The sequence below is a fragment of the Podarcis melisellensis genome, assembly GCF_964234715.1.
Source record: "Podarcis melisellensis genome assembly, chromosome: Z".
NCBI lineage: Eukaryota > Metazoa > Chordata > Lepidosauria > Squamata > Lacertidae > Podarcis > Podarcis melisellensis.
In genome coordinates, this window is record NC_138547.1 from 3,452,408 (window position 1) to 3,477,559 (window position 25,152).

The window sequence follows — 25,152 nt, forward strand, 5'->3', positions numbered from 1 at the left end:
CTTCCCTCCGCCCCCACTCGATTTCCACCACATTATACGATTTACAATAATCTTTGCATTCTACAATCTTCTCAAATCATCTATATATTCTTATTATCTTTCCTTACTATTTTTTCTACCATCCAGTACTTCACATTTGAATCTAGGCGTATTAGCGTATCTTTTTTTGAGCAATATTTTTTTGAGCAACATTTTGCCATATATTCATCAAAACATTTCCACTCCTTTTTTAATTTTTGATTCGACTGATTTCTTATTATACCAGTTAATTTTGCCAAAATTAAATATTCATTTATTTTACAAATCCATTCCTCCTTTGTAGGTATAGTTTGTGACTTCCACTTAGCAGCGATCACTATTCTAGCAGCTGTACTTGCATATATAAAAGATATTGTGCGATTATAGTTGATTGGGTGGTCTTGCACAATGAACCCATTCCCAACCACAACCTGATGTTTTACAATAAGAAAAATGACAGAGAAATCTGCAGGCAAGTACAGGATAACGATTTGATTTGACATAACTTGGTTTCACCTTGTGAACAAATCAGTGAAAGCTCAGCATGTGGCTGCCACAAGGGAAGACCCACACCATCGGATTCATATTACTGTTTGACAGTGGAATGGACTCCCTTGGAAAGTGGTGGGCTCCCCTTCTCTGGAAAGGTTTTAAGCAGAGGTTGGATGGTCCTCCTCTGTCAGGGATTCTTCAGCTGCGATTCCTGCATTGCAGGGGGTTGGACTACATGACCCTCAAGGTCCCTTACAACTTTATAGTTCTATTAATGTTTGGTCTCCCTGCAAGCACACCAGGATGAATGCTGAACAAACAGGTCATCTGGAAGTGCTCTGCACCTCAGTCCCACTATGGACACAAAAGGGCTAGACAAAGATTCACATAACATTTGCAGGTGTGGTCTAAACCATATAGCCTAGGACTCGCCAATCAGAAGGTCGGCGGTTCGAATCCCCGCGACGGGGTGAGCTCCCGTTGCTCGGTCCCTGCTCCTGCCCAACCTAGCAGTTCGAAAGTACGTCAAAGTGCAAGTAGATAAATAGGTACCGCTCCAGCGGGAAGGTAAACAGCGTTTCCGTGTGCTGCTCTGGTTTGCCAGAAGCGGCTTGGTCATGCTGGCCACATGACCCGGAAAAACTGTCTGTGGACAAACGCCGGCTCCCTCGGCCTGTAAAGCGAGATGAGTGCCGCAACCCCAGAGTCGTTTGTGACTGGACCTAACGGTCAGGGGTCCCTTTACCTTTACCTTTACAGCAGACCAACATGGCTACCTACCTGAATTAGAAATACAGTGGACCTTGAGTTACTTACCACTCTGGATACATAACCTTCTTGTTGCGTACGCAGCAACCCTGTCACACGCATGCGCAGAAGCGCTCTGCACATCGTACGTGTGCACAGAAGGCGGCGCCTCCAGTTACATGCAAATTTAGGAATAATTCCTATCTTTTAAATGGAATTCAACATGCGTCACCATAGCAGGGAGCAGGACTGAACAAGTGAGTCTGTTTGCCAGCTCATTCTGCAGCCCAGGTGCAAGGTTTTGAATGGACAGCTTTAAGGCACTCCCTGCTCTCCTTTCTTAAGGTTCTTGATCTTTAAACCGGTCCTCAGGCCCCTCCAGAATCCATTTCACTGCACATTCATGACTACTTGTGCTCATAATGCTACCGGGGCTATCAATACTGTTTGCGCCTGCAAAAACTGGTATTGTTAAGAGATATTGATTTAGTTGCTGTTAACAAGAATCTGTATTTTATTCTGTAATTCTTAGTATTGCAATTGTATTGATATAATTGTTTTGATTTAATATCAAAGTTAATTAACTTTAATATTATTATTATTAATAATAATGGTCAAGAATCTCCGGTGTTATTTAATATCTACATGAAGCTTTCGGGAGAGATCATTAGGAGTTAGGGGGTGAGGTATTCTCACTATGCTGATGACACTCAGCTCTATTTCTCCGTTATATCTGAATCAGAAGAGGCCGTACAGTCCCTGTTGGTGCAAGTAAAAAAATACCTAAAGGTAAAAAGGAGAGTTTCAGGATGCCAAGATCCAAGTTTTGGGGCAAGTACTCCTTGGTGAGAGAACGCCAGCAGAGATTAAAAACAAAAAACGCAAAGTAAAGTGTGCAAATAATAGGCTGTTAGACCTTTATACCCTTGTGAGTTCCAAAACTTCTCTCTTCGCCTAGCAGAGAAAAAGACCACACATTTGGTAAGTTAAAAATGGTTTGCTTACAAGCTCTCCAAAGGTCACATTCAGGTGCTTTTCCATACAGCATTCAGAAAAAGTGGCACAGGCTGTAAAGTTACAGCAGTGAAAATTCCTAAAATATTCATACAGCAATTCAAGAGTAGCCTGTAAGACAGAGCAGGGCAGCTTACACCATGGTCTTAACCTCTTCATGCATTTATTAGCCTTAAGCATATGGGTTGTATGAGGCTGGTTACCCCACAGTTCCTGGGCCGTCGCCTGGACACAGTAGTGAAATGGATGAGGAAAAACAAGCTGAGCTTCAGACGTGGCAAGATGGAGGCACTGTGGGTGAGTAGCTCCTGTGTCCAATAAATTGGTCAGTTACCGACCCTGGATGGGGTTGCAAGCCACCTCAAAGAGCAGGTTCATAGTTTGAAGGTGCTTCTGGGTCCACCTTGGTCACTAGAAGCCGAGGTAGCCTCAGGGGCTAGTAGTGCCTTTAACCAACTGCAGCTGATTTGTGGCCATTCCTGGACTGGGAACGCCTGACCACAGTAGTGGCACCAGGTTGCCAAAGGTTGTTGTGGTTCTATAACACGTAGATGGCTGATGATATAACAATGCTGAAAATAGAGACTTGCCCCTTATATAAAGGGATGGTTAAAGCATAGCCTTACCATCATTTTTTTTCTTGCTGGCTGTAAAAATCCACCAAATCCTGTATGAATCAAGAACAGGAATGGAGGGCAGGCAGGGTGCAGGAGGGGAATCAATTATTTGCTGTGGCAACCAAATAGGTCAAGAGTCCTTTGTTCAGATGATTGGTCCACCCACCTACCATATGAGGCAATCTGTTAAGAGAGTCTGAGCTGCTGCCTGAGCAGGGAGCTGCTTGCAGCATCCTGCAGTTCTGGCTTCTTTCCAGGGACTGTGTTTGCTTATTTAAACCACCTCATTCTAAAGTGCCCCCTGCCTCAGGCTGGCAGCGAAACCCAGCAGGAAAATAAGTCAACAACGAATCCTGCCATCATATGTAAAGATGACCAACAAGTGATGTTAGCAGGTTGCTTCTGAATCAACTAATGAACTTGCCTTATGTTGAGTCAGAGCATTTGTCTACCTAGCCCAGAACTGTCTCTAGTCAGGGTCTCCCAGTGACTGCTAACTAGGATCTTTCAGTTCAGGAATGAAACCCTGCAGCCTTGCAGATTTTGCTGAACTAAAACTCCCAAAATCGGCTATTGGCTGTCCTGGCAGGGGCTGCTGGGAGAGGGCCACAGTTTCCTCACCTCTGATTTAATTCGAGATTGAAATTGAGACCTTCTTATTGCAAAGCACGTGTTTCGTCACAAAACAGCTAATGGCAATGCTAGGCTAAATGGGTTTTCACCAGTTCCTGCTGCTGGAAATGATCTTGTTGGCATTGTCTCAGGAGACCATGGAGGGGGGAAGCCAAACGTTTGGAGAGTTACAGCACCTGCTGGGGTTGTACAGGTGGGGCAGATGAAGGCCTTTCTTTCTTTCTTTCTTTCTTTCTTTCTTTCTTTCTTTCTTTCTTTCTTTCTTTCTTTCTTTCTTTCTTTCTTTCTGCACTCCTCTCAACGGTCATTCTTCCTCTGGTCAGACCTGACAGTCTGTCTCCAGACAATGTGGTTGGTCAGGTTGTGGATTCACTTCCACCTGGAGCTGGATTGGGTGGCTCCTGCGGACCAATCATACTGCTGCATAGTTCTAGGACCAATCAGGCTGCTGCATTCTGAATCCTATTGTTCTAGGACCAATCACACTGCTGCATTCTGAATCCTATTGTTCTAGGACCAATCACACTGCTGCATTTTGGATCCTATTCAACTCAGTACATAACAGATTCCCATATGGCACAGTTAATTTTGTCAGCCTTCACGACACTTTTGCAGACATATTTGTACCACGGAGTTGGTCTACCAATAGTCCTGGTGCCTGAAGCCAGCACATCTTTGGGGATCCTGCCACCCTCCAATCTGTGGACATGACCAAACAGGGCCGGATTTAGGTTTGATGAGGCCCTGAGCTCCTGAAGGTAATGGGGCCCTTTATATGTCCAGCTGTCCTTTGTCAACAACAAATGGTCACTGTTTTTGGTGTTGAATATATGCTATATGATAATTATGGACCTAATCGGTATCTCAAGCCATTTGCACATAACAAAATATGTATTTTATCAAAGTAATTGTTGAACTGAAATACAATTAAGAAGTATATTAATAGTGAAATAATTATTAAGCCCTAACTTAAAATGAATTTTTATTCATAACAAACTTAATAATGCAAACACATTGGTATTGGGCCCATTACTTACATCATAGGAGCCTACACAACACAAAACACTGTTGCTGTATGTAAGTTTTATTTTATTTGTTTTTTATCTTGTATTTTGGAAATGTACAACCAGTTTTTTCCCCTTCAAGTTGTTTTGCCCTCCTCCCCCCCCAAGAGAGTGGGGCCCTAAGCTATAGCTTGTTTAGTTTATACGTAAATCCAGCACTGTGACCAAACCAGTCACAGTAGACGTTGCTGAGACAGGAGTACCAACATGCTGGGAATGCAGCACATCTTAGAAGCACATCTTTGTTTAAAACTGCCCTGCCATGTCATGCCCCAAATCTTTCTCTGTGGCAGTCTCTAAATTGTGGAACTCCCTGCACCAAACATTTTCATCATATGGTTTTGGCCATATTCATACGGAAGAGAGAAAGAGACGGACAGGTGGAGAAAGGTGGAACTGGAGGGCACGTTCCTTGACCAGAAACTTTTCACTCCCCTCCAACTTTTCCCATTCCTGGTCTTCATAACAAGGACTCTCTAACTAAGAACCTGGATTTGCCTTTATTCTCCTCGCTTAGCATCCTTTTTCCTTTTGTGCTGTGTCTCTTAGATCATGAGCCTGGGGGCATGGGCTGTCTTCTCCTTGATATTTGTGAGCTGCTCTGTTCCTTATTTTTTTTTATTTTATTGGTTTTTACACATTTTCCAAACATAAGATCCCATCTTAGACAACATAACAGACCTTTGGCTATCACCGCCTAGGATTTCCATCGATCTTGACTGATGGTTTTTTAACTTCCTTTCTAATTCTGCATTTTATTTTAATAGTTATTGCTATAAAATCCAAATCTAAAAAAACCTCCTTCTTTGTCCTCTTTTGCAATAATTCATATAGTTCTCCTTACAAAACTTATTGTAACCTTACAAGCGATGTCAAATGATTACAATTGTCTTTCAGATATATCATGAATTTCTTCCAGTCCTTCAGGAAAGTCTGGTCTTGCTGGTTCCGAATTTCACCAGTTAATTTCGCCAACTCAGCATAATCCATCAATTTCATCTGTCACTCTTCTTTTGTTGGTAATTCTTCCTCTTTCTATTGTTGGGCTAATAGTATTCTTGCTGCAATTGCCGCATATAAAAACAATTTTTTATCATGATTATGAATCTCTGTACCTACAATACCAAGTAAAAGGGCTTCTGGTTTTTGTTTTTTTTTTACAAATGTATATTTCAACATTTTAAAAATCTCATTATAAATCATTTCCCAGAAGTCCTTCACTTTCTTGCATTCCCACCAAATATGGTAAAAAATACCTTCTTTTTTTTACACTTCTAACATTTATTATTTGTTTTATACATTTTAGTTAATTTCACTGGTGTTATATATTATCTGTACATCATTTTTATTATATTTTCCTTTAAAGCACTGCAGGCAGTGAAATTTATTCCGTCTTTCCATAATTTTTCCCAACCTTCTAATGGTATATTATGACTAATATCTTTAGCCCAGTGTATCATAACTGATTTAATTTCCTCATCTTTCAAATGCCATTCCAATAATTTATATATTTTAGATAATATTTTAACTTTATTATGTAACAATTCTAATTCCAATCTCGATTTTGTATATCCAAATCCATTTTTCTTTTTATCATCTTTAAACATTTCATTAATTTGAAAATAATGCAACCAATCATTCACAAAACCTTTAACCTCCTCATATGGTTTTAATTTCCATTGGTTATCCATCTCCTTCACTAATTGTTCATAGGTGGCCCAATTTTTACTCACATTTATCTTTTTCACACTCATTGCCTTGAGAGGCAATAGCCACCATGGCATCTTACGTTCTAATTCTTATATCTATCCCACACCTCATGATTTTTGACATATGTGGTTCCCAAATCCTTTATGAACTTTTACCTTATCGTACCATAAATATGCATGCCATCAGAATCTGTTATCAAATCCTTCCAGATCTAATAGATCTGTATCCTCCAACTAAATCCAATCCCTTAATCAACAAAGGCAAGAAGCTTCATAATACAATTTCAAATCTGGCAAGGAGAAGCCACCTCTTTCTTTTGTATCTGTAAGTAGTTTAAATTTAATTATTGGCTTCTTCCCTTGCCAAATATATCTTGAAATTATTTTTTGCCATTCTCTAAAGATACCTACACCACTGATAATCGGGATTGATTGAAATAAAAATAACTTCTTTGGTAGCACGTTCATTTTAATACCAGAAATTCTACCCCATAGGGATAGTTTCCTCCTTCCCCACACTTCTAAGTTCCTTTTGATACCATTCCACACTGGTGTGTAGTTATCTTTAAATAAATTAATATTTTTTGATGTTAACCAAATTCCTAAATATTTTACTTTTTTAACTACTACTATTCCACTCTGTTGTTGCAATATAACTATCAGATCTTGATTCATATTCTTAACTAACATTTTTCTTTTATTTTTATTTAATTTAAAACCTGCTACTTGTCCAAATTGTTCTATTCTTTCTAGTGCTTCTCTAGCACTAGTTAATGGTTCTTCCACTGATATAACCAAGTCGTCCGCACAGGCCTTTAATTTGTATACTTTCCGACCGACAGAAATTCCTTTGATTTTTTTCTGCTTTTCTCATATTATTGAGGAAGACCTCTAGGACCGTAATGAATAATAATGGGGGATAAAGGACAACTCTGTCTTGTACCTTTTGTAATTTCATTTCCCCCCGTTAATACATTGTTTACTATCAGTTTATCTGAATATACCTCTTACAAAAGATTGTCCCATTACCATTAATTCCAAATTCTTTATCATAAATTTCCAATAAATATTATCAAAGGCCTTTTCTGCATTTACAAATATCAATGTCGCTTGCTTATCATTCCTGGCCATCAAATACTCAATTATATCAACTATGTTCCTTATGTTATCTTTCATTTGTTGTCCTGGAAGAAAGCCAGCTTGATCTTCATCTGTTCCATCTAGCTCAGTGTTTGTTTGTTTGTTTGTTTGAAAAAACGTTTTATTAACAATTTCAACATAACAAATTATCAAAACATATCATATTCATTATTTCCCCCCCATTTTCACCACCCCCTTCAAACCCTCCCTCCCGCCCCAAGACTTTCCTCAGCTCCTCTCTCTGATTTCTCAGCACCTATTATTCTCTGCATGTTATAAAATTATACATATCCTTACATTATCTATCTACCATGTTACCAACTAATAAATTTGTGTATGTTTATTCAAAACCTGCCAAGGAGTCCAATTCATTTTGTTGTCTTTTTAGATAAATTGTGAAAAGCTCCCATTCTTCCTTGAAGTCACAGTTGTCCTTGTCCTGCAATTTGTATGTCAGTTTCGCCAGCTCTGCGTAGCTCATCAATTTTTCTTGCCACTGTTCTTTCGTTGGGATTTCCTCATTCTTCCATCCTTGTACTATCAGGACTCTTGCCGCTGTTGTAGCATACATAAATACGTTCTTTATTTTTCTTGGCAGGTCTTTTCTTACAATCCCTAACAAAAATGCTTCTGGTTTTTTTACAAATGTTATTTTAAACATTTTCTTCTACTCATATATCATTTCCCATTTTTTAAAAATTTCTCTGCATTCCCACTATATATGGTAAAAGGTTCCTTCCTTTTCTTTACATTTCTAACATATGTTTGACCCAGTTTTGTACATTTTTGCTATCTGTACTGGTGTAATATACCATCTATACATCATTTTCATATAATATGCTTTCCAGAGAGAACAATCTGTAAATTTCAAATTTACTTTTCACCATTTTCCCCAGTCCATCTAGCTCAGTGTTGTTGACACCAGCTGGCAATGGTTTCAGGCAAGTTACATTTCCCAGTCCTAACTGGAACTGCTGGGGAAAGAATCTGGGACATTCTGGATGCAGAGTAAGTGCTCAGTCGCTGAGCTATGGCTGGTAGGAGCTATAGGGATATAGGAAGCTACTTTATACTGATTCAGATCCTTGGCCCATCTATCACAGTGTCATTTACACTGACTGGCAGCAGCTCTCTGGTGGTTCATATTGGGAATATCCCCAGCCCTATTTGGAGATGCTGGGCTTGAAACTGGAACCTTCTGCATGCAAAGTGGATGCTTTGCCTCAGAGCTACAGTTCTCCCCCCACCAAGTTCCTCCAGCAAGGGAAGACTGGTGGGTTGTCACAAGGCTTGCTCTGTTCTTACACCTTGAATTTATATTTGTCAAGAACTATTTTCCTGTAGGATCAAATCAAGTTAATATGCTTTATTTAGCACCTCACTGGGCACCTGCAGCTCTCTCTGGCATCAAAATGAGGTGGAGGTGCTCAGCACCCACTCTGATTCAAGCACGAGCCTGGAATTTGCCGCTTGCTGCCAGATGATGCAGGGACAAAATAACAGGGCCGAGAGAGAGAGAACAGTTGCCATGTCAACATATATTTGTGTCCTCCCTTTCGAAAGCTGTTGCAAAATGAGGCAAGCTGCAGTTTGGGCAGCATGGTAGATGCTGGCCCAGGTATTGTTTTAGACTGTATGCTAAGTGGAGGTGTATATGGTGCACTGGATCCTCCTGCCATTTTAAGGTAATTTAACAGGTTCCTGTGTCCTCTCCCTCTCTGAGATTTAGGAAGCAATGAAACTGCCTCATGCATATTAATAGGCAAGTCATTAGACTACTGTTGATAACATAAGAGACCTCCTGGATCAGACCAAAGGTCCATGTTGGCCTGCATTCTTTGCTCATGTTGGCCAACCAGGTATTTCTGGGGAAACCACAAGCAAAACCTGAGTGCAGCAGTGCTCTCCTCTTGTGATTCCCAGAAACTGTTATTCAGAGGCATACTGCCCCCAACAGTGGCGTTAGAACACAGCTTGTGGCTAGTAGCCATTTGGAGCCTTATCCTCCATGGGTTTGGCATGATTCTCTTTTGAAACCATCCAAGTTGGTGGCCATCACTCGGTCTTGTGGGAGTGAAGGTCATAGTTCAGCTACGTGCTGTATGAGGACCAAGACTTTTCCCCCCAGCCAGAACTCACTGGAACTCAGTTCCTGCACCTCTCAGGTGAGCGCCATTGCCATTATAAGAGAACAAGGGAGGCATTCAGGTTGAGTTCTGGCACCTCTTTTTCTAGAAAAATCACACTGGTGAGGACATTCTTCCCGATACTGTTTTCAGGTTTCCTTGTTGCTGCACCCAGATTAAGCTTGTGCACTCACTTTCCCTCTCATTCTCTCAAGTGAATCATCCCTACCCCTTTTTGTTCGGAGCAAACTGCAGTGCACTTGTACATTTCCATCCACGTGTTCTCCTAACCATGATTAACTCAAACCATCTTGCAAACCCGCTTCTGACCATGGTTGCAAGCTGTGGTCCAGATCTGACCATAGTGAAAAGGGCAGTGCAGATGTTATATACCAGGGGTCAGCAAACTTTTTCAGCAGGGGGCCGGTCCACTGTTCCTCAGACTTTGTGGGGGGCCAGACTATTTTTTTTGGGGGGGGGGACGAATTCCTATGCCCCGCAAATAACTCAGAGATGCGTTTTAAATAAAAGCACACATTCTATTCATGTAAAGTGGTACCTCGGGTTAAGTACTTAATTTGTTCCGGAGATCGGTTCTTAACCTGAAACTGTTCTTAACCTGAAGCACCACTTTAGCTAATGGGGCCTCCTGCTGCCGCCGCGTCACCGGAGCAAAATTTCTGTTCTCATCCTGAAGCAAAGTTCTTAACCCGAGGTACTATTTCTGGGTTAGCGGAGTCTGTAACCTGAAGCGTCTGTAACCCGAGGTACCACTGTAAAAACACCAGGCAGGCCCCACAAATAACCCAGAGAGGCATTTTAAATAAAAGGACACATTCTACTCATGTAAAAACATACTGATTCCCAGACTGTCCGTGGGCCGGATTTAGAAGGCAATTGGGCCAGATCTGGCCCTTGGGCCTTAGTTTGCCTACCCATGTTATATACGGTTAACTCCATAAATGAGAAGGGGAAGAGGGTTCACACAAAGGAGAGGAAGGGGCAAAAGAAGGATAGGTGATATTGCAGGAGAGCTGCCAAGGGATTTGTGATTTCTTGTACACATTGCTTCCAGAGATTCCAGAGGGAACCTTTGGGTGCAACTGCCAAGATTATTCCCAACCCAGTCCAGGGGAGACCTCTTCAGAGGAAGAGACTCTGGGACTCTGCAGAGAATGCTCCTCCCCCCCCCAACTGAAAACCTGCATGCAACTCTCAATAGTCCAAAGGCTTTCTGAAAAGTCACAAATCAGGGATGCCTTGCCTGGATCCTTCAAGGACCCCACCTCAAGCCCCAGTGCTTTAAAGAAAAGAAAGGTGCCTATACTCACTGTGCCCCACTTTTAACATTTGGGGTGGGGGAGGTGCCAGTACTGCATACCCCTGAGTACCCCCAGAAATCAAGCCCTGTGTTCCAGGCCTTGTGAGTGAAGGTGGCAGATGACCCTGTAGAAAGCCCAGAGCTCCCAGGAGAGCCAGAAAACTTGGGAGGAGAGAGGAGACCCAACTGCAGGCAAGGATTCAGCAAGAAGCAGCGGACCTGGTAGAAGAAAGAGAACTGCCAATGACTGTACATGTCTCTCCATGTCCTCTCAACCTTTGCTGAGTTAGCTCCTTTTTGAGCTCATTGATCTACAGTTCTGCTCCCCCCAACCTCATTGAGTACGGAGTCCATTCTTTTACTTATGCATCAAACAGGAATGGCATCACCCTCACAAAAGGACAAATATTTGCATTAAAAATTGCACATGCCGATCTATATGTATATGCACCCCTATCTATAAGAAGCCTAATAATCATAAAAGGAGCTAAATGTTGACATCTATTATTCTGTCTCTTGCTTACAGCAAAGATGGGGGCTCTGTGCCTCTCCAGCTGCCACCAGTACCAGCAGTGGTCAAGGATGGCGGGAGCTGAGGAGCAAGGACACCTCCGCGCGCGCCCCCCCCCCCCCCAGTATATGAACTGAACTTGAATTGGGGAAGGGGACGGGAGACCGAGAGAAACCAAAGGGAAGGAAAGAACTACGACTCCCATGAAGCTCTCTGAGCCGAGCGACTACTGCGGATCCCCCTCTGGCGGCGACTGTGAGCAAATACGTTCTCGATCCGGCTTAGGACCAGGTGGCCAAAGGGAGTTTCATTCGTGGTAGGCAGCGCTGCTGCAGAGACCCGGCGAGGAGCCTGATTTAGGCGGAGCGGGGTGCGGGGCTGCTGAGAGGAAAGGGAGGGCGCTGCAGTAGCAGCCCCCCTCGGGCACCTCCAAGTCCCAGGGCTGGGAAGGTGGGCAGGACTCCCATCTGCGCGCGCGCAAAGAAAGGAGACACGCACCGATGAGGACTTGGGGGGCCACAGACGAGCCGTCGACTAGCCTTTGAGACGAGAGCCCCCCCCCCCTCCAAAAAAATAAAAAGCCCTCCGAGAGAGACGCTTTGCAAGCCGCTGGAGACGTGAGATCGCTCCCCGCCGCGTGCAGCAGCCATGGGGAACCGGGGAATGGAGGACCTCATCCCGCTGGTCAACCAGCTCCAGGATGCCTTCGCTGCCATCGGCCAGAATGCCAACCTGGACCTGCCCCAGATCGCTGTGGTCGGAGGGCAGAGCGCCGGGAAGAGCTCCGTCCTGGAGAATTTCGTCGGAAGGTAAGGGAGCTGGTGGTGTTTATTTAAACCATCTATTTTATTTTATACCATCCCCCGCGCCCGCGCCTTAATTAGTCCTGGGCTTCTGTGGATGCTCGTGCAGAGCAGACATCCGGCTTAATGCGCGGAAGTCCCCCTCCTGCCGCCCTTGCCCAGTGGAAATCCGAAATAGCGGGGAAATAGAGGCTGGGGAAGGGGAGGGGAAGGATCTGGAGCCGCTTTGGCTCCCTGCGATGGGGGAGCGGGAAAAGCTCTCCCCCCTCTCAAGCCGCCATTCCTCGGCACTGCGGATGCGCCCTCCGCGTCGGGGATGTTGCAGAAAAACAGGAAGCCCCCGTGATTGGCAGGTGACATTCCACGAGCCATCACCTTCATCAGGCTGAGGGGAGGCTCCGCATCCTTCTCCCTCCCCGAAGGGATAAGATAATGTCCCTGTTTACTGGCAAGCCTCCACGAGCGGCGCGTTTGCGTTTCACATACGCTAAAACTAGGGGGAAATCTATAGATGTATGAATGTGTGTGTGTACACCTCTGTCTCCTTCTGTTTGGGTGGGTATGAAATGCAATCCCTGCCCTGAGAAAGAGATCACGATCGGTTTCAGTGAGCATCTGAAGGGAAGGGTGGAGGTGAGCATCAGTGTGTGCTCAAAATTTGAAGGGCGCGTTATAGCAACATCGCCCGCCGCCACCTCCGCTACTCCTAGGAGAGATTTACTGCACAAAAGCAGCCATTTGGGGTCCGGGGGGGGGGCGAGTTGTAAGAGGAAGAGCGAAAGGAAGCAATCCGACGTCTGGTGCTGTGCTGTGTCCACATCACCGCGCAGGGGGAGATTTGGCGCTTTTAATCCTAAATCATTTATTTATTTAGAGAGGCGGGGGAAGCTCTATGTTAGGAAGGCAGAATTGCTCCTGAGGCAGAGCGAGGCTGGGGGGAGAGTCCGTCTCTTCCTCTGTTTCTTCCTCCCCCCCCCCTTTTCATTATGTTGCCAGAGGGCAATTGCAGGGCTGCGGTGAGGAGAGGGGGTGGGCAGATAGGAAGGAAGAGGAGGTTGCTTCAAGGAGAGCGTTTGCCATCTCCAGTCTTCTGGAGATTTTCAAAGCCCGGACAAAAGCCTCTCTTATGTTATGTAATCTCAAGATGGTAAAGAAATATCATGCTAGGGAGCTTAGCCATATTTTTTTGATTTTCTCTCTTTGGATTCAGCATTCTCTCCCTCCCTCCCTCTCTTGCAAAATGATGCAATTTATGCATCAATGTGTGTTTTTCCACATTACAATTTCTGAGGCTGCTTATAGGGGTGGAGAGAAGAGCCAAGTGTAACAGTTCTGCTGGTCACATATGAAATGCGCTCCTTGTCAAGAAATGTATTAGTGATGCACCGCACATTCACTGCCAAGATGTGTTAAAGACAGTGCCTTTCCCCTAGGAGGTATTTGCCTCCTCTGTTTATAAGCCTCGCCTTGGACACAATCCTGCACCAGGTGAAATTCCAGGAAGGACTGGGGGGGGGGGGTAATCGAATGCAGCACACCTTTTGCTTGCATATATTTGCCTGGTTTCACAGGGAATTAGTTACCCAACAGATAAAAGATGGGAGGTGGTTATTGACTAGGCCAGATAGCATCTCTTAGGTATACTCTTCTCTGTGTATCCTGGGTGATGCCATGTTGAGGATCCAGAAGGGAAGATGAAATGTTTGCTCCTTGATAAGGAAAATCCGCATTTTGGGTGCTCCCTTTTTGTATTAAAATACTGGTGAGGGTTTCCTTTCATGTGACCTTCAAGCCAACCTCCAGAAACCTCTGCAAATAGCAGGCAATCAGGGAAGGTGGCTCACATAGGCTGTTCCTGCAGGACACTTATGAGCTGGCTGGGAGCGTTTTGATGCTTATTTTAATCCTTTTCAATTGGGAAGACTTCACTAAGGCTAGGAGATTGGTACCTTGTGATTCCCACTAAGAGAAGAGGGGCTTCTGGAAACAAGCTGTATTTAATTTTTCTATACAATATATTTGTGTCACCCTTCCCTCTCTTCATGCCCACAATGAAAATTTGTGTGTGTGTCTTTTTAAAATAGCACTGATACCTTTGCATCTCAAATGGCTGCTTCCAGCTCCACTCTTAATCAAAACGACCTGAGAGCTGTTGAATTTCATTTAGGATCAGCACTGTTAAGAGACAGCCCAAGCTGCAAAGCTGTATGTCTCTACTGCTGCTTCCACAGCAAAAACCTAAAACAACAGACATCCAAGGGGTCTGTTTATTATAGGATTGAAAAGCCTTCACTGGGTGCACATTTGGAGTGTCCTGAGGTTTTTGTTTGCATGACCAGGTTGATTGTAGGTGGAGTCAGTCAATTCCCACCTTGCAAAGAGACTTATTGTTGCCATCAAATCAGCTGAAAAAAATGGGGGCCTGCAGCTGAGGTGGGGTGGGGGAGTTGGCTAGACCTTTTATTCATCAGCTGTAATGTGGGCTGATTAAAAAAAAGTCCTTATTGCAAAAAGTCCATAATCTTTTAGGGAAACAGGTTTTGGGGAATCATGCAACCTGGATTTGCTGGTACGAGCTTGAATCCCACCTCCAAAATAGTGACAGACTGGAAATATCCTTTGGCCATGAGATGAGCAATGCATTCGCATTTCTGTTGTTTACTTGAGTGCCTGGTGGATGGAGGGCAGGTGAATGAATGGATTTCTGCATTTTGTCCTCTTCTGATGGGTCTTTTCTCCAAGAGAGCCTATGGGGATGTGACCTCACTAGATTTCCTCCAGTTGTCTCCATGGCAGCAGATTCACAGCGCTGCAGTTTCTTTAGATCTTGAAGGGTTCAAGCAGAGCTGTTGAGTGCGAGGGCAGAGGAAAAGTTAAATCCTTCCAGATAAATTATTGGGGGGAAAGGGGCTAAGATGCCATCTCCTGATACCAAATGCCATCAGAGGGCTAAGTGGCTTAGAAGATTGGATTGGGGAGTGTGGTGCGTTTAGCCTATTGTAACTGCATTCGAAATGCTATGTGGGTTGTTTTACATTACAGCAATAAATTGTGAAGATGGCAGCAAGCAGGGGAATAACTGAATCTCTTCCGAGTCTGAAATCATAACAATCAGGCTAACTTCAATATGTACTTTACACACACATTGACTCTATGCACTGAAACCTCCAGATTTAAAAATTGTTGTTCTTTAAGCAAATCTTAGAATTCTTTCATGAAGGCCTCTAGTCCGCCATTTGTAGACCTGGCAGAGCAGGGGCCATTTTTTAAGGAATGGAAAGTGGTTCTGTTAAGGCTTGAAGGCAAAAGTCTGGGGCCTTCATCTGAATGAGCAGGAATGGTCCCCCAACACAGCCACATTTTATCCCAAGAGGTTTAAGTCCCTTAAAAACAACAACAACCATTCATAACCTATCTTTCCTCCAAGGAGCACAAAGTGCACACATTTTATGTATTTATGTATATTGTTTTCTTGCATGAGGATAGCAGTGACAGTAAACAGAAACACCAGTCGCAAGGTCTACAAATGAAATACAAAATTCAGTGGTACCTCGGGTTACAGACGCTTCAGGTTACAGACACTTCAGGTTACAGACTCCGCTAACCCAGAAATAGTACCTCGGGTTAAGAACTTTGCTTCAGGATGAGAACAGAAATCGCACGCTGGCAGCGTGGTGGCAGCGGGAGGCCCCATTAGCTAAAGTGGTACCTCAGGTTAAGAACAGTTTCAGGTTAAGAACAAACCTCCGGAACGAATTAAGTTCTTAACCCGAGGTACCACTGTACAACCTGTAACCACAAAGCCATTATAGAGATGATCTCAAATCATATAATATCTCTCACATATAAATCTAATCTAAATCTTGCAATACAGTTCTAAGTGTGCAGTGATCAATTGGTCATAGTTGATGAAGGACGTCAGCCCAGCCATACCCTTCTCGCCACTTCTGGTAATGCCTCATATTCTCCCGCAAGGTGGACACACGATTATCCAACTGCCATTTTTCCTCACAACCACCAGGCAGGGTAGGTTGGGCTGAGAGAGAGTTTCGGGCCAAGTGAACTACATGGCTGAGTGGGGATTAGGAACCTGGTCTCCCAGGTCTACAGCTAGTGCTGCTACCACTATATCACACTGCACAAGTCCCTAACTGCATCACTGACGGTGGAAGATGCCTGTAGCAAGCAGAAAGCTGTAGACTACGGGCTACAGCCAGTGACCCAAAATGAGGGTGTTAAGCAGACCAAGGAGCTTTAAGCTGGAACCACAATGGGATTGGTTCTTCCAAGACCATGGCTGGATCTACACTGACCCGTTTAACATTATATCCCCCTATTAGAACGATATCAGATATGGCGTTCTAAAATGACCCAGGGCACACTTGCAAATTAAAACATTTTTCTCCATTGGTTTTGTCTGTCAAATGTAAGCAATACGCGGCGACACCATTTTCCAAAATGCTGTTTCACTCCCTGCTGCTGGTTGATGGTTGCTCTGTTCCGCCCTCTGGTGTCAAATTTTAATCCTCCCTCCCCCCTCCCTGTCCTTTGTTATCTGCCCCTTGAATATCATTGGAGGGGGTTCACAGTTTTAATGCAGTAAAAAAAGGTAAAATGCTATACAGTGGTACCTCAGGTTACAGATGCTTCAGGTTACATATGCTTCAGGTTACAGACTCCACTAACCCAGAAATATTACCTCAGGTTAAGAACTTTGCTTCAGGATGAGAACAGAAATCGTGCTCCGGCGGCACAGCGGTAGCAGGAGGCCCCATTAGCTAAAGTGGTGCCTCAGGTTAAGAATAGTTTCAGGTTAAGAATGGACGTCCAGAATGAAATAAATTCTTAACCTGAGGTACCACTGTATAGGGACATATGGGCAGTGTTTCACTGATATAGCAGCATAAAGCGATTAAAAATTAACCAATAAAAAAGACAATGTAATAATGCATTATGAACTTAAAAGTAGGACGTCATGTGTCCATCTACGTTATCAAAACCATTCCTAAACCCTTCCTTAACGTTAAAAACCATGAGTGTAGATCTGCCCCATGAAGCTTCTGAGCAGGGCCAGCCCCACCACAAGGCAGAGTGAGGCTGCTGTCCCAGGTAGTAAATTCTGAAGGGTGGAAATTGGCTAGAAATGTGTGTCATGTTCTGCCCTGCAGCCCCTAAGCTAGCTTGCTGGCCTAGCATGGCTGGTGCACCAGTGAGGCAACCTGCCTTGGGTAGCATGCTGCTTCCACCCCACCAGGGGGTGGGTCTGGATCTTTTTCGGGGGGGGGGAGTGTTGGTGGCACGTCTTGCCTCAGGCACCAAAGGCGTTTCACTAAATTCCTTGATTAGGATGTGCATGGGTCTCAATCCCTTTTAACACTGAGCATGCATTTAGCACCCACCCAGAACATGCTCAGAGCCAAGGATCCTACCTCACCATGAACACTTTTACATCTTTAAACATTTCTGCTCAAATATAGAGTGGTGGTACCTGAGAGACAAGGGTACAGGTCCCCCACTCCGTCAAGGAGCCCTCTGAGTGACCTTGGTCCAGTTATTGCCTCTAGGCCTAACCTAACTCGAAGGGTTATTGTGGGGATTAAATGGGGAGGGGGAGAACTGTGTATTGCGCTCCGTGGAGGAAAAAGGTGGCAATAAATGCAATAAGTAAGTAAGCTTTTCCTTCAAGTAGCCTGTGGTTTTCATTTTTATTGGGGGGCAGGTTTGGTAAAACATGAGGCAACAGAACTCATGCCTTGAAATGAGTACTGAGCCATTTTGGGTGCCAACCCCAAACGAACTTTGTGCCTCTGGGGGTCAAGTCAAACTACTGGAGAATCACAGCACTTTCTGTGACTGCAGAGACTCGTAACTGCTGCCTCCCGTGTTATCCTTACTTTGCTAATAGCACTGAGGTGATCTCCCCTCAGTGTGTGTGGAGGTCCTGGACTGTCCAGACGAAAAGAAGGCCTCCTCTTAGCCTCACTGATGTGGTCCAAAGGGAAGCAGAGCAAGACTTTGGCACCCGCTTGGCTGCAGGAGTCTTCAAACAAACAAACAAACAAACAGAATTGGAGAGTCCAGCACCTGCCAAGGTAGTCTGTCCAGTCTGGTCAGGGATGCTGGGGTGGGGGTGGAGTCTGACAACACCAGGGTGGAGGGAGGTAAACAGTGGTGCCAAAATGGCAAAGAAACTGAAAGCGTACAGCCAGTGGCAATTCTACGTAAAGCTTAATAGAAGCACAGTGGCCAGCAGGAATTGTAATGCTAGGACTTGGACAGGTCATTTATCTTGGATCAAACATAAATAGATAGAACTGATCGACGAGTTTTAATTCACCATGCTAAGGGTGCCTTTGAAATTCTTTCCTTGGGAAATTCAGCTTCCTTTCTCATGTAGAACAGAGGTGGGCTTCTGTAGAACAGAACAGTGAACTTAATGGCCAACACTCTAACCTCTGCACCAAGCACCGTATGTCAGGTGGCTCAAGGCAAAGGCAGTGAACCTGCGACCCCCCAGAATATTGTTGGACTCCCCTCAGTCCCAGCCAGCATGGCCAGCGGTCATGCACAATGGGAGCTAGAACCCAGCAACAGATGCCCCACCCTGCCCTAGGGCAAGACTACATAAACAGGACAAGGCCAAGACACTGTGCTGCCTGATGCAGAGGACAAGATGGTGTGTGCCCGTCTGTTTCTCCATTATATTTAGAGGTAAGGTAAAAGGTAAAGGACCCCTGGACAGTTAAGTCCAGTCAAAGGCGACTATGGGGTTGTGGCACTCATCTCACTTTCAGGCTGAGGGAGCCGGCGTTTGTCCACAGACATCTTTCCGGGTCATGTGGCCAGCATGACTAAATCACTTCTGGTGCACGGAGGACCATGACAGAAACCAGAGCATTGCACGGAAACGCCATTTACCTTCCTGCCACAGCAGTACCTGTTTATCTGCTTGCACTGGTGTGCTTCCGAACTGCTAGGTTGGCAGGAGCAGGGACAGAGCAGCAGGAGCTCACCCCGTCACAGGAATTCGAACCACGACCTTCCAGTTGGCAAGCTCAAGAGGCTCAGTGGTTTAGACCACAGCGCCACCCACGTCCCTATTCCACTTAGAAGAGCAAACTGGACAAGTACTTGGCTCTCACTGCATCCCACACTGGCAATGGGAGAGCATCCTGCACTGCCCCTGAGGCTAATTTAGGGGATGGAGGGCAGGCCATGCATGGAACATACCCCTCTGACCTCCAATAAGGGGGAATGGCTTGGGGGCTCAGAAGGAGTGGCCAGCAGCTGCTGCTGTCCCACACCCCTGCTTTTCCTCTCTGTTGGTGATGTGTAAGTAGCCACCCTCATCTTACTGCTAGCCTCCAAGGCTCTCTGTCTGGCCACATTCACACCATACATTTAGAGTTCTAATAGCACCGCTTTAAACAGGCATTGTTCCCCCAAAGAATTCTGGGAGCTGTAGTTTGTTCAGGGTGCTGAGATTTCTCAGGAGGTCCCTATTCCCAATTCCCAGAATTCCCGGTGAAGAGGGATTGTTAAACCACTCGGGGAAATTATAGCTATGGTAGAGGAACAGGTGTCACTTAAGAATTTTTAGCATCCTTAACAAGCTACACCTCCCATGAGTGTCTGCAGTGGCATCTTAGCATTCTAAACGTATGGTGTGAATGTGGCCCAAGCATTTTTGCCGTGTCTTAAGCTCTGTACATGCCTTTTCCCTGCCTGGGTGGAGGTTAGAGATGGATGCGTATAAATAACTCTACTGTACAAACGTAACATTTACATTTGCCATTCAGTTCATCACTGATGTGTGGCTCTTGGAAGGTTGCCTAGATGTGACAGTGGCCCTCAAGTTGAAAAAATACCCACACATCTGCCTCGCAGTGCATCACAGACTGAGTTTGTGTCCACCAAAAGTCGGCGGTCTGCGGTGTTCCTGCTGACAGCTCCTGTCAGACGCCGAGAGGTGGTGTGACTTGCCTAAGGTGACACAGCAGGTCCGTAGCAACCGAGGGTCACCTAGCCTTTTAGCTGCTGAATCATATTGGTTGAGGGAGAAGATCCTGTATCTCCTCACAAGCTCCCCTTGGTCTGCTTCATTTATTTGTTTATTGATTAAGTTTTTTATACTGCCCTACACCTTTCTCAGGGTAGTTCACTACATAAAAGTAAAATATTAAAAACACAAAATACATAGTAAAAATAACAAACAGAAACCAATAATCTCTGTTTCTACAACACAATTAAAAGACCATAGAGTGTTAACCAGCCAAATGCTTGGTTGAAGAGAAACGTTTTCATCTGGTGCCTGAATATCTGTAAAGAAGGCTCTAGGTGGGCCTACCTGGGGAGAGCATTCCACAAATGGGGAGCCACTGCAGAAAAGGCCCATTCTTGTGTTGCTACCTCCTGGACCTCTTGTGGAGGAGGCACACGAAGAAGGGCCTCATGAGATGATATCAGGGTCTTGAGAGGTTCATGTGGGGAGAGGCAGTGCTGGAGGTATTGTGGTCCTGAGCTGTTTAAGGCTGTATAAGTAAAAACCAGCACTTTGAATTGGCCCAGGTGAGCACTTGGCCAGTGAATTCTGTATTAGCTGAAGTTTCCAAACCATCTTCAGAGGCAGCCGTATGTATAATGCATTGCAGTAACCCAACCTTGAGGTTACCAGAGCATTAACAACAATAGTTAGGCTGTCCCTGTCCAGATATGGTGTAGCTGGGCCACCAGCCAAAGTTGATGGAAGGCACTCTGGGCTACTGAGGCCACCTGAGCTTCAAGCAACAGCAGAGGATCCAGGAGTACCCCCAAGCTACATACCTGCTCCTTCAGAGGGAGTGTAATCCCATCAAGAGCAGGCCACCTCCCACCCAGGCGGTCTAGGGAACCACCCAACAACAGTGCCTCAGTATTATCTGGATTGAGTTTCAGTTTGTTGGCTCTCATCCAGTCCATTACCGAGGCAAGACAATGGTCCAGCACATCCACTGCCTCACCAGCAGTTGTAGAGAAGTAAAGCTGTGTGTCCTCAGCGTATTGCTGACAACGTCCTCCAAAACTCTGGATGACCCCACTCAGCAGTTTCATGTAGATGTTAAGCAGCATGTGTCCAACCTGACAGCTTGCTTGCCCCTGTGTCATCTACTTTCCCCGCAAACAGTCAGGATGAATGTGCAATAAACCGACTGTCCATAATTTCCCCAAGACTGTTGTTTCCTGCTCTGAGGAAAGTAGGTATAGATTTATAGCCACACACCTGACCACTGAAGGAAAACTTATCCATTCAGAAAAAAATCTACTGGAAAGAGCTGTACCTGGGCTTCATCAAGCATAGTGTCTGTCTTCTCTCTTGGGCATAAACAAGCAAAACTGCTTGCGTATAGAAAACTACCCTACAGGGAATTCAGACCCCTAATTCAGCTCTGCTGACAGGCCAGATTTATCAGGAGGCTCCTCTCCCACAACTGTCAGCTGGGAGCAGTCATTCCAGCAGGCTACCTCAGTGGGAGGGATGGGAATCAGCAGGACTCACTACATCAGGACTTATTCCATCAGCTCTGCTGAAAGCCCAGCTCCATCAAACTGTGCATCGTGCCCTTGAACTGCTTCCATTCAAGCTGGTCATTATAAGGACTGCTATGTAACTTTTAAGAATTTGCTTCCCACCCACTTCCATCACGGTTCTGTTTTCCTGTTGTGTTGTGTCTTATCTTGTAAGGCTGCAAGCTTCCTAAATAGGATGTCCTTTGTTGTTTTGATTGCAAGTCCCCTAGGACTGTACAGCACCATGCACACTGATGGCAGTATCATCATCATCATCATCATCAACCAATCAAATTTTCCTTTTTATTTCCCTCTCCATTGCCTAGGAAAGCATTCAGATACCTGCTTTTCTACTTTCCTGAAGTGGTACAGTCTAAGAAAAGCTTTATGTTGAATATATAAACCATCTCTGAGAGTTTTGTTGCCAACCCACAAGTGCAATGTAATGCAAAGGGTTGTGTGTATGTGAAATCTCTCTACACTATATTTGCACTAGTCTGTCACCATGTAGCCCCCACTGGAGGATTTGGAATGCCTCATCACATCCCTGGATTTCCATGAAGTCAGGGCTGGTTAGGGAAGCAAAAGGGAAGTCAAGTTGCACAACAGCAACGGCTATGGCGTAGGAGCATGAAGGGAGGAAAAACTGAGCATGGAAAAGTGGGGATTTAAAACAATGGGAGAGGTCCAAGACGCTTGGGAAGGGCGGAATGCTAACGGGTTGTTGTTCAGTATAGGCTTCTGTATTGTACCCACTGCTACTATTTCTCCTTTTTGATTTCTTTTAAATATCAAAAAGGAGAAATAGTGGCAACGAGTACAGCACAGAAGCAAACACCAAAAAGCTAACACAGCAAAGCCTTTCTCAACTCTCTTTCCTTTGTTCCCATCCAGCTTACTTCACTCAAATCAGTCCTGTTGCTTAAAGTTGCGGCTTAAAGTCTGCCAAAAAAAAAAACAAAATTTGAGTCAAGTGTGAATTTATTTAGGGGGGAAGTTTCTGGGTCTGAGCATGCAAAACTACCACTTTTTTCCTCGTAGTCTTTTCCCATTCCTTCTCTAGTCAAACATCTGATATTATTTAAAATTTCTGCTTTTTTTTCTTCTCAGTGCATTTCCGCCCCTGCTTTGCTCAAACCTCTCTGTCTTCCATTCCTCAGCTGCCTTATATATATTATTTCTCTCCTGGTACCATGCGCTGTCTTCTACATACAGATTCACTGTATTAACATATAGCAGGTATTTTTATTAACCAGCACACACTCATATATGTGCAGCATCCATCACTGAACTCTCTCTGAAGACAGGCTTGCTCTTATGAGCCTATTCATCTTAAATATATAATAGCATATATTTGCAGAAGTAGAAGGGATGCAGAATAAGGGGGGGAGGCGTGGGAAAGGGGTGGTTTTAGTGCGAGGAGGAGTTGAAAATAGGTAGGAGAAAGGGGGTGAGGACAGTGGCGTAGCGTGGGTTGTCAGCACCCGGGGCAAGGCAAGTAATTTGCGCCCCCAAACCTGTGGATTTGCGTCCCCTAACCCTAACCCCAGATGTTGCGCCCAGTGCGGCCGGTCCCCCCTGCACCCCCCACGCTACGCCACTTGGTGAGGGTGAAAATGGTGAAGTGCAAAGGGGGTTCCCCAAAAAGGAGTAGGAGGCATGGCAATGGGGGTGAAGAAGAAAGCAGGGATATGAAAGGGGCCCCAGTATTGGAGGTGATGGTGGCTTTATAAGTGGGTGGAAGGTGAAAAGGCTGCTTTGGAGTTCCAGTGTGTGGGAGGAAGGTGTGTTGGGGGTGATTTGCATTCAAGGGGGTTGCACAAAGGGAGGTGGGAGTAGAAGGAGACAGGGGCATGGGGGTGAAGATGAAAGCGGGTGCAAAATGAAGCCGCAGAAGGAAAAACCGGAATGGTTTGATTGAGCATACAATTCAGCAAGTAAAGTCTTTTGTGGGTGGGTTGGCAAGCAGATGAAGCAGGGTGCAATGCTTCCCCTAGTGTAACTTGTTAATATAGTGTACTGCACCTCTTTTTAGAATGAATTCAAAGTGGCTTACTGAAACGTCCGTAAAATTCATAAAACAAATTGCCAAAACTCATTTCATGCGTTAGAACTGAATAGCAGGCTAAAACAAATCTTTACAGGGCTGTTTATTGATACATATTTTTTTAAAAAATCATATATGAATGTTTTATGATGGCCTATACTTGTAATGCCCAACAAAGGTTTGGCGAAGAAGAAGAAAAATAAATCTGTAAAAATAGGGAGACAGAACTTCAACCCACTCTAAAATCTGCGTGAGATATTTCACAGAAGCTCCTTTTCTTCTTCAGAGTAGAGTGGATCCCCAGCGCTAGTCACTCCTAATTATTCTCCTAGTATCACTTACTGGTCTGTTAATGGATTACTCAACCATGCAAAGCCTATATTTATAATAGCAGATGTCCAGGGAGCTGGTGTGTTTGTGTTTTGTGTGTGTGTGTGTCTTCCTGGGTGCATGTGCCAGTTTGCTAAGGACGCAGTGTGGTGCTTGCAACACCAGATTATGGTGATAAAGGCCACTAACTGGCAGCGTGGGATGAACCTGAGGAAGGAGGACAGCTGGCACTCCTCATCCCAGGAACACTGAAGCCCGCCTCTCAGCCTGGTGGAGAAGGACCGAATGGGTGGGGGAGGAATTTTAAAAGAGAAGGGTTGAGCTTCTCAGCGGCTTTAGGGGTACATGTGGATGGAGGCACTCCTAATTTGAGTGGAATGGAAGGAGATGGGAAAGAAAAGTCCTGGATCAGAAATGTCCTTTTATTGTTTGCTTTCAAAGGGTCCTTTCAGGAGAGCTTTCCTGATGATTTGAGCTCATGATACTATCAGGGACTTATCCCACTTTCAATACTGTTTTGAGGGCAGACACAGTGATTCACTGCCAATCAAAACAAATGAAAACTAGAACAGGCTGCAGAGCTCAAAGACAAGCAGCCTTGCTCATCACCATTTTCACCCAGAAGCCCATCCTGACTGTACACTTTCAGTTTCTTTGCCATTTTGGCACCACTGTTTACCTCCCTCCGCCCTGGTGTTGTCAAAACTCCACCCCCACCCCAGCATCCCTGACCAGACTGGACAGACTACCTTGGCAGGTGCTGGACTCTCCAATTCTGTTTTTTTGTTTGAAGACTCCTGCAGCCAAGCAGGTGCCAAAATCTTGCTCTGCTTCCCTTTGGACCACATCAGTGAGGCTAAGAGGAGGTCGTCTTATCGTCTGGACAGCCCAGGACCTCCATACACACTGAGGGGAGATCACCTCAGTGCTATTAGCACAGCAAGGATAACACAGGAGGCAGCAGTTATAAGTCTTTGCAGATAAATTCCCTGTCCAAGTCCTAGCATTACTAGGAGGACTGGGTTTTCACCAAT

General features: G+C 44.9%; 1 protein-coding gene and 1 long non-coding RNA gene across 16 annotated transcripts in view; one reads left to right on the plus strand and one right to left on the minus strand.

The window, feature by feature from the left end:
- Positions 1–25,152, minus strand: part of LOC309361595 — a 175,794-nt gene that overhangs the window by 43,454 nt on the left and 107,188 nt on the right. The gene's annotated exons all lie outside the window — the stretch shown is intronic.
- DNM1 (dynamin 1) overlaps positions 11,642–25,152 on the plus strand; it is a 131,326-nt gene continuing 117,815 nt past the window's right edge. For 7 of the 15 annotated variants that reach the window (XR_014164465.1, XR_014164466.1, XR_014164467.1 and 4 more), the window contains exon 1: positions 11,646–12,201. Coding sequence is in view for 11 of the 15 variants with exons in the window: in XM_081896399.1 (XP_081752525.1) it covers positions 12,041–12,201 (161 nt within the window). In the remaining 4 variants the exon portion in view is untranslated. Of the gene's footprint in view, positions 12,202–25,152 lie in introns of all 15 variants that reach the window. The other 8 variants (XM_081896400.1, XM_081896401.1, XM_081896396.1 and 5 more) reach the window with 5 other exon arrangements.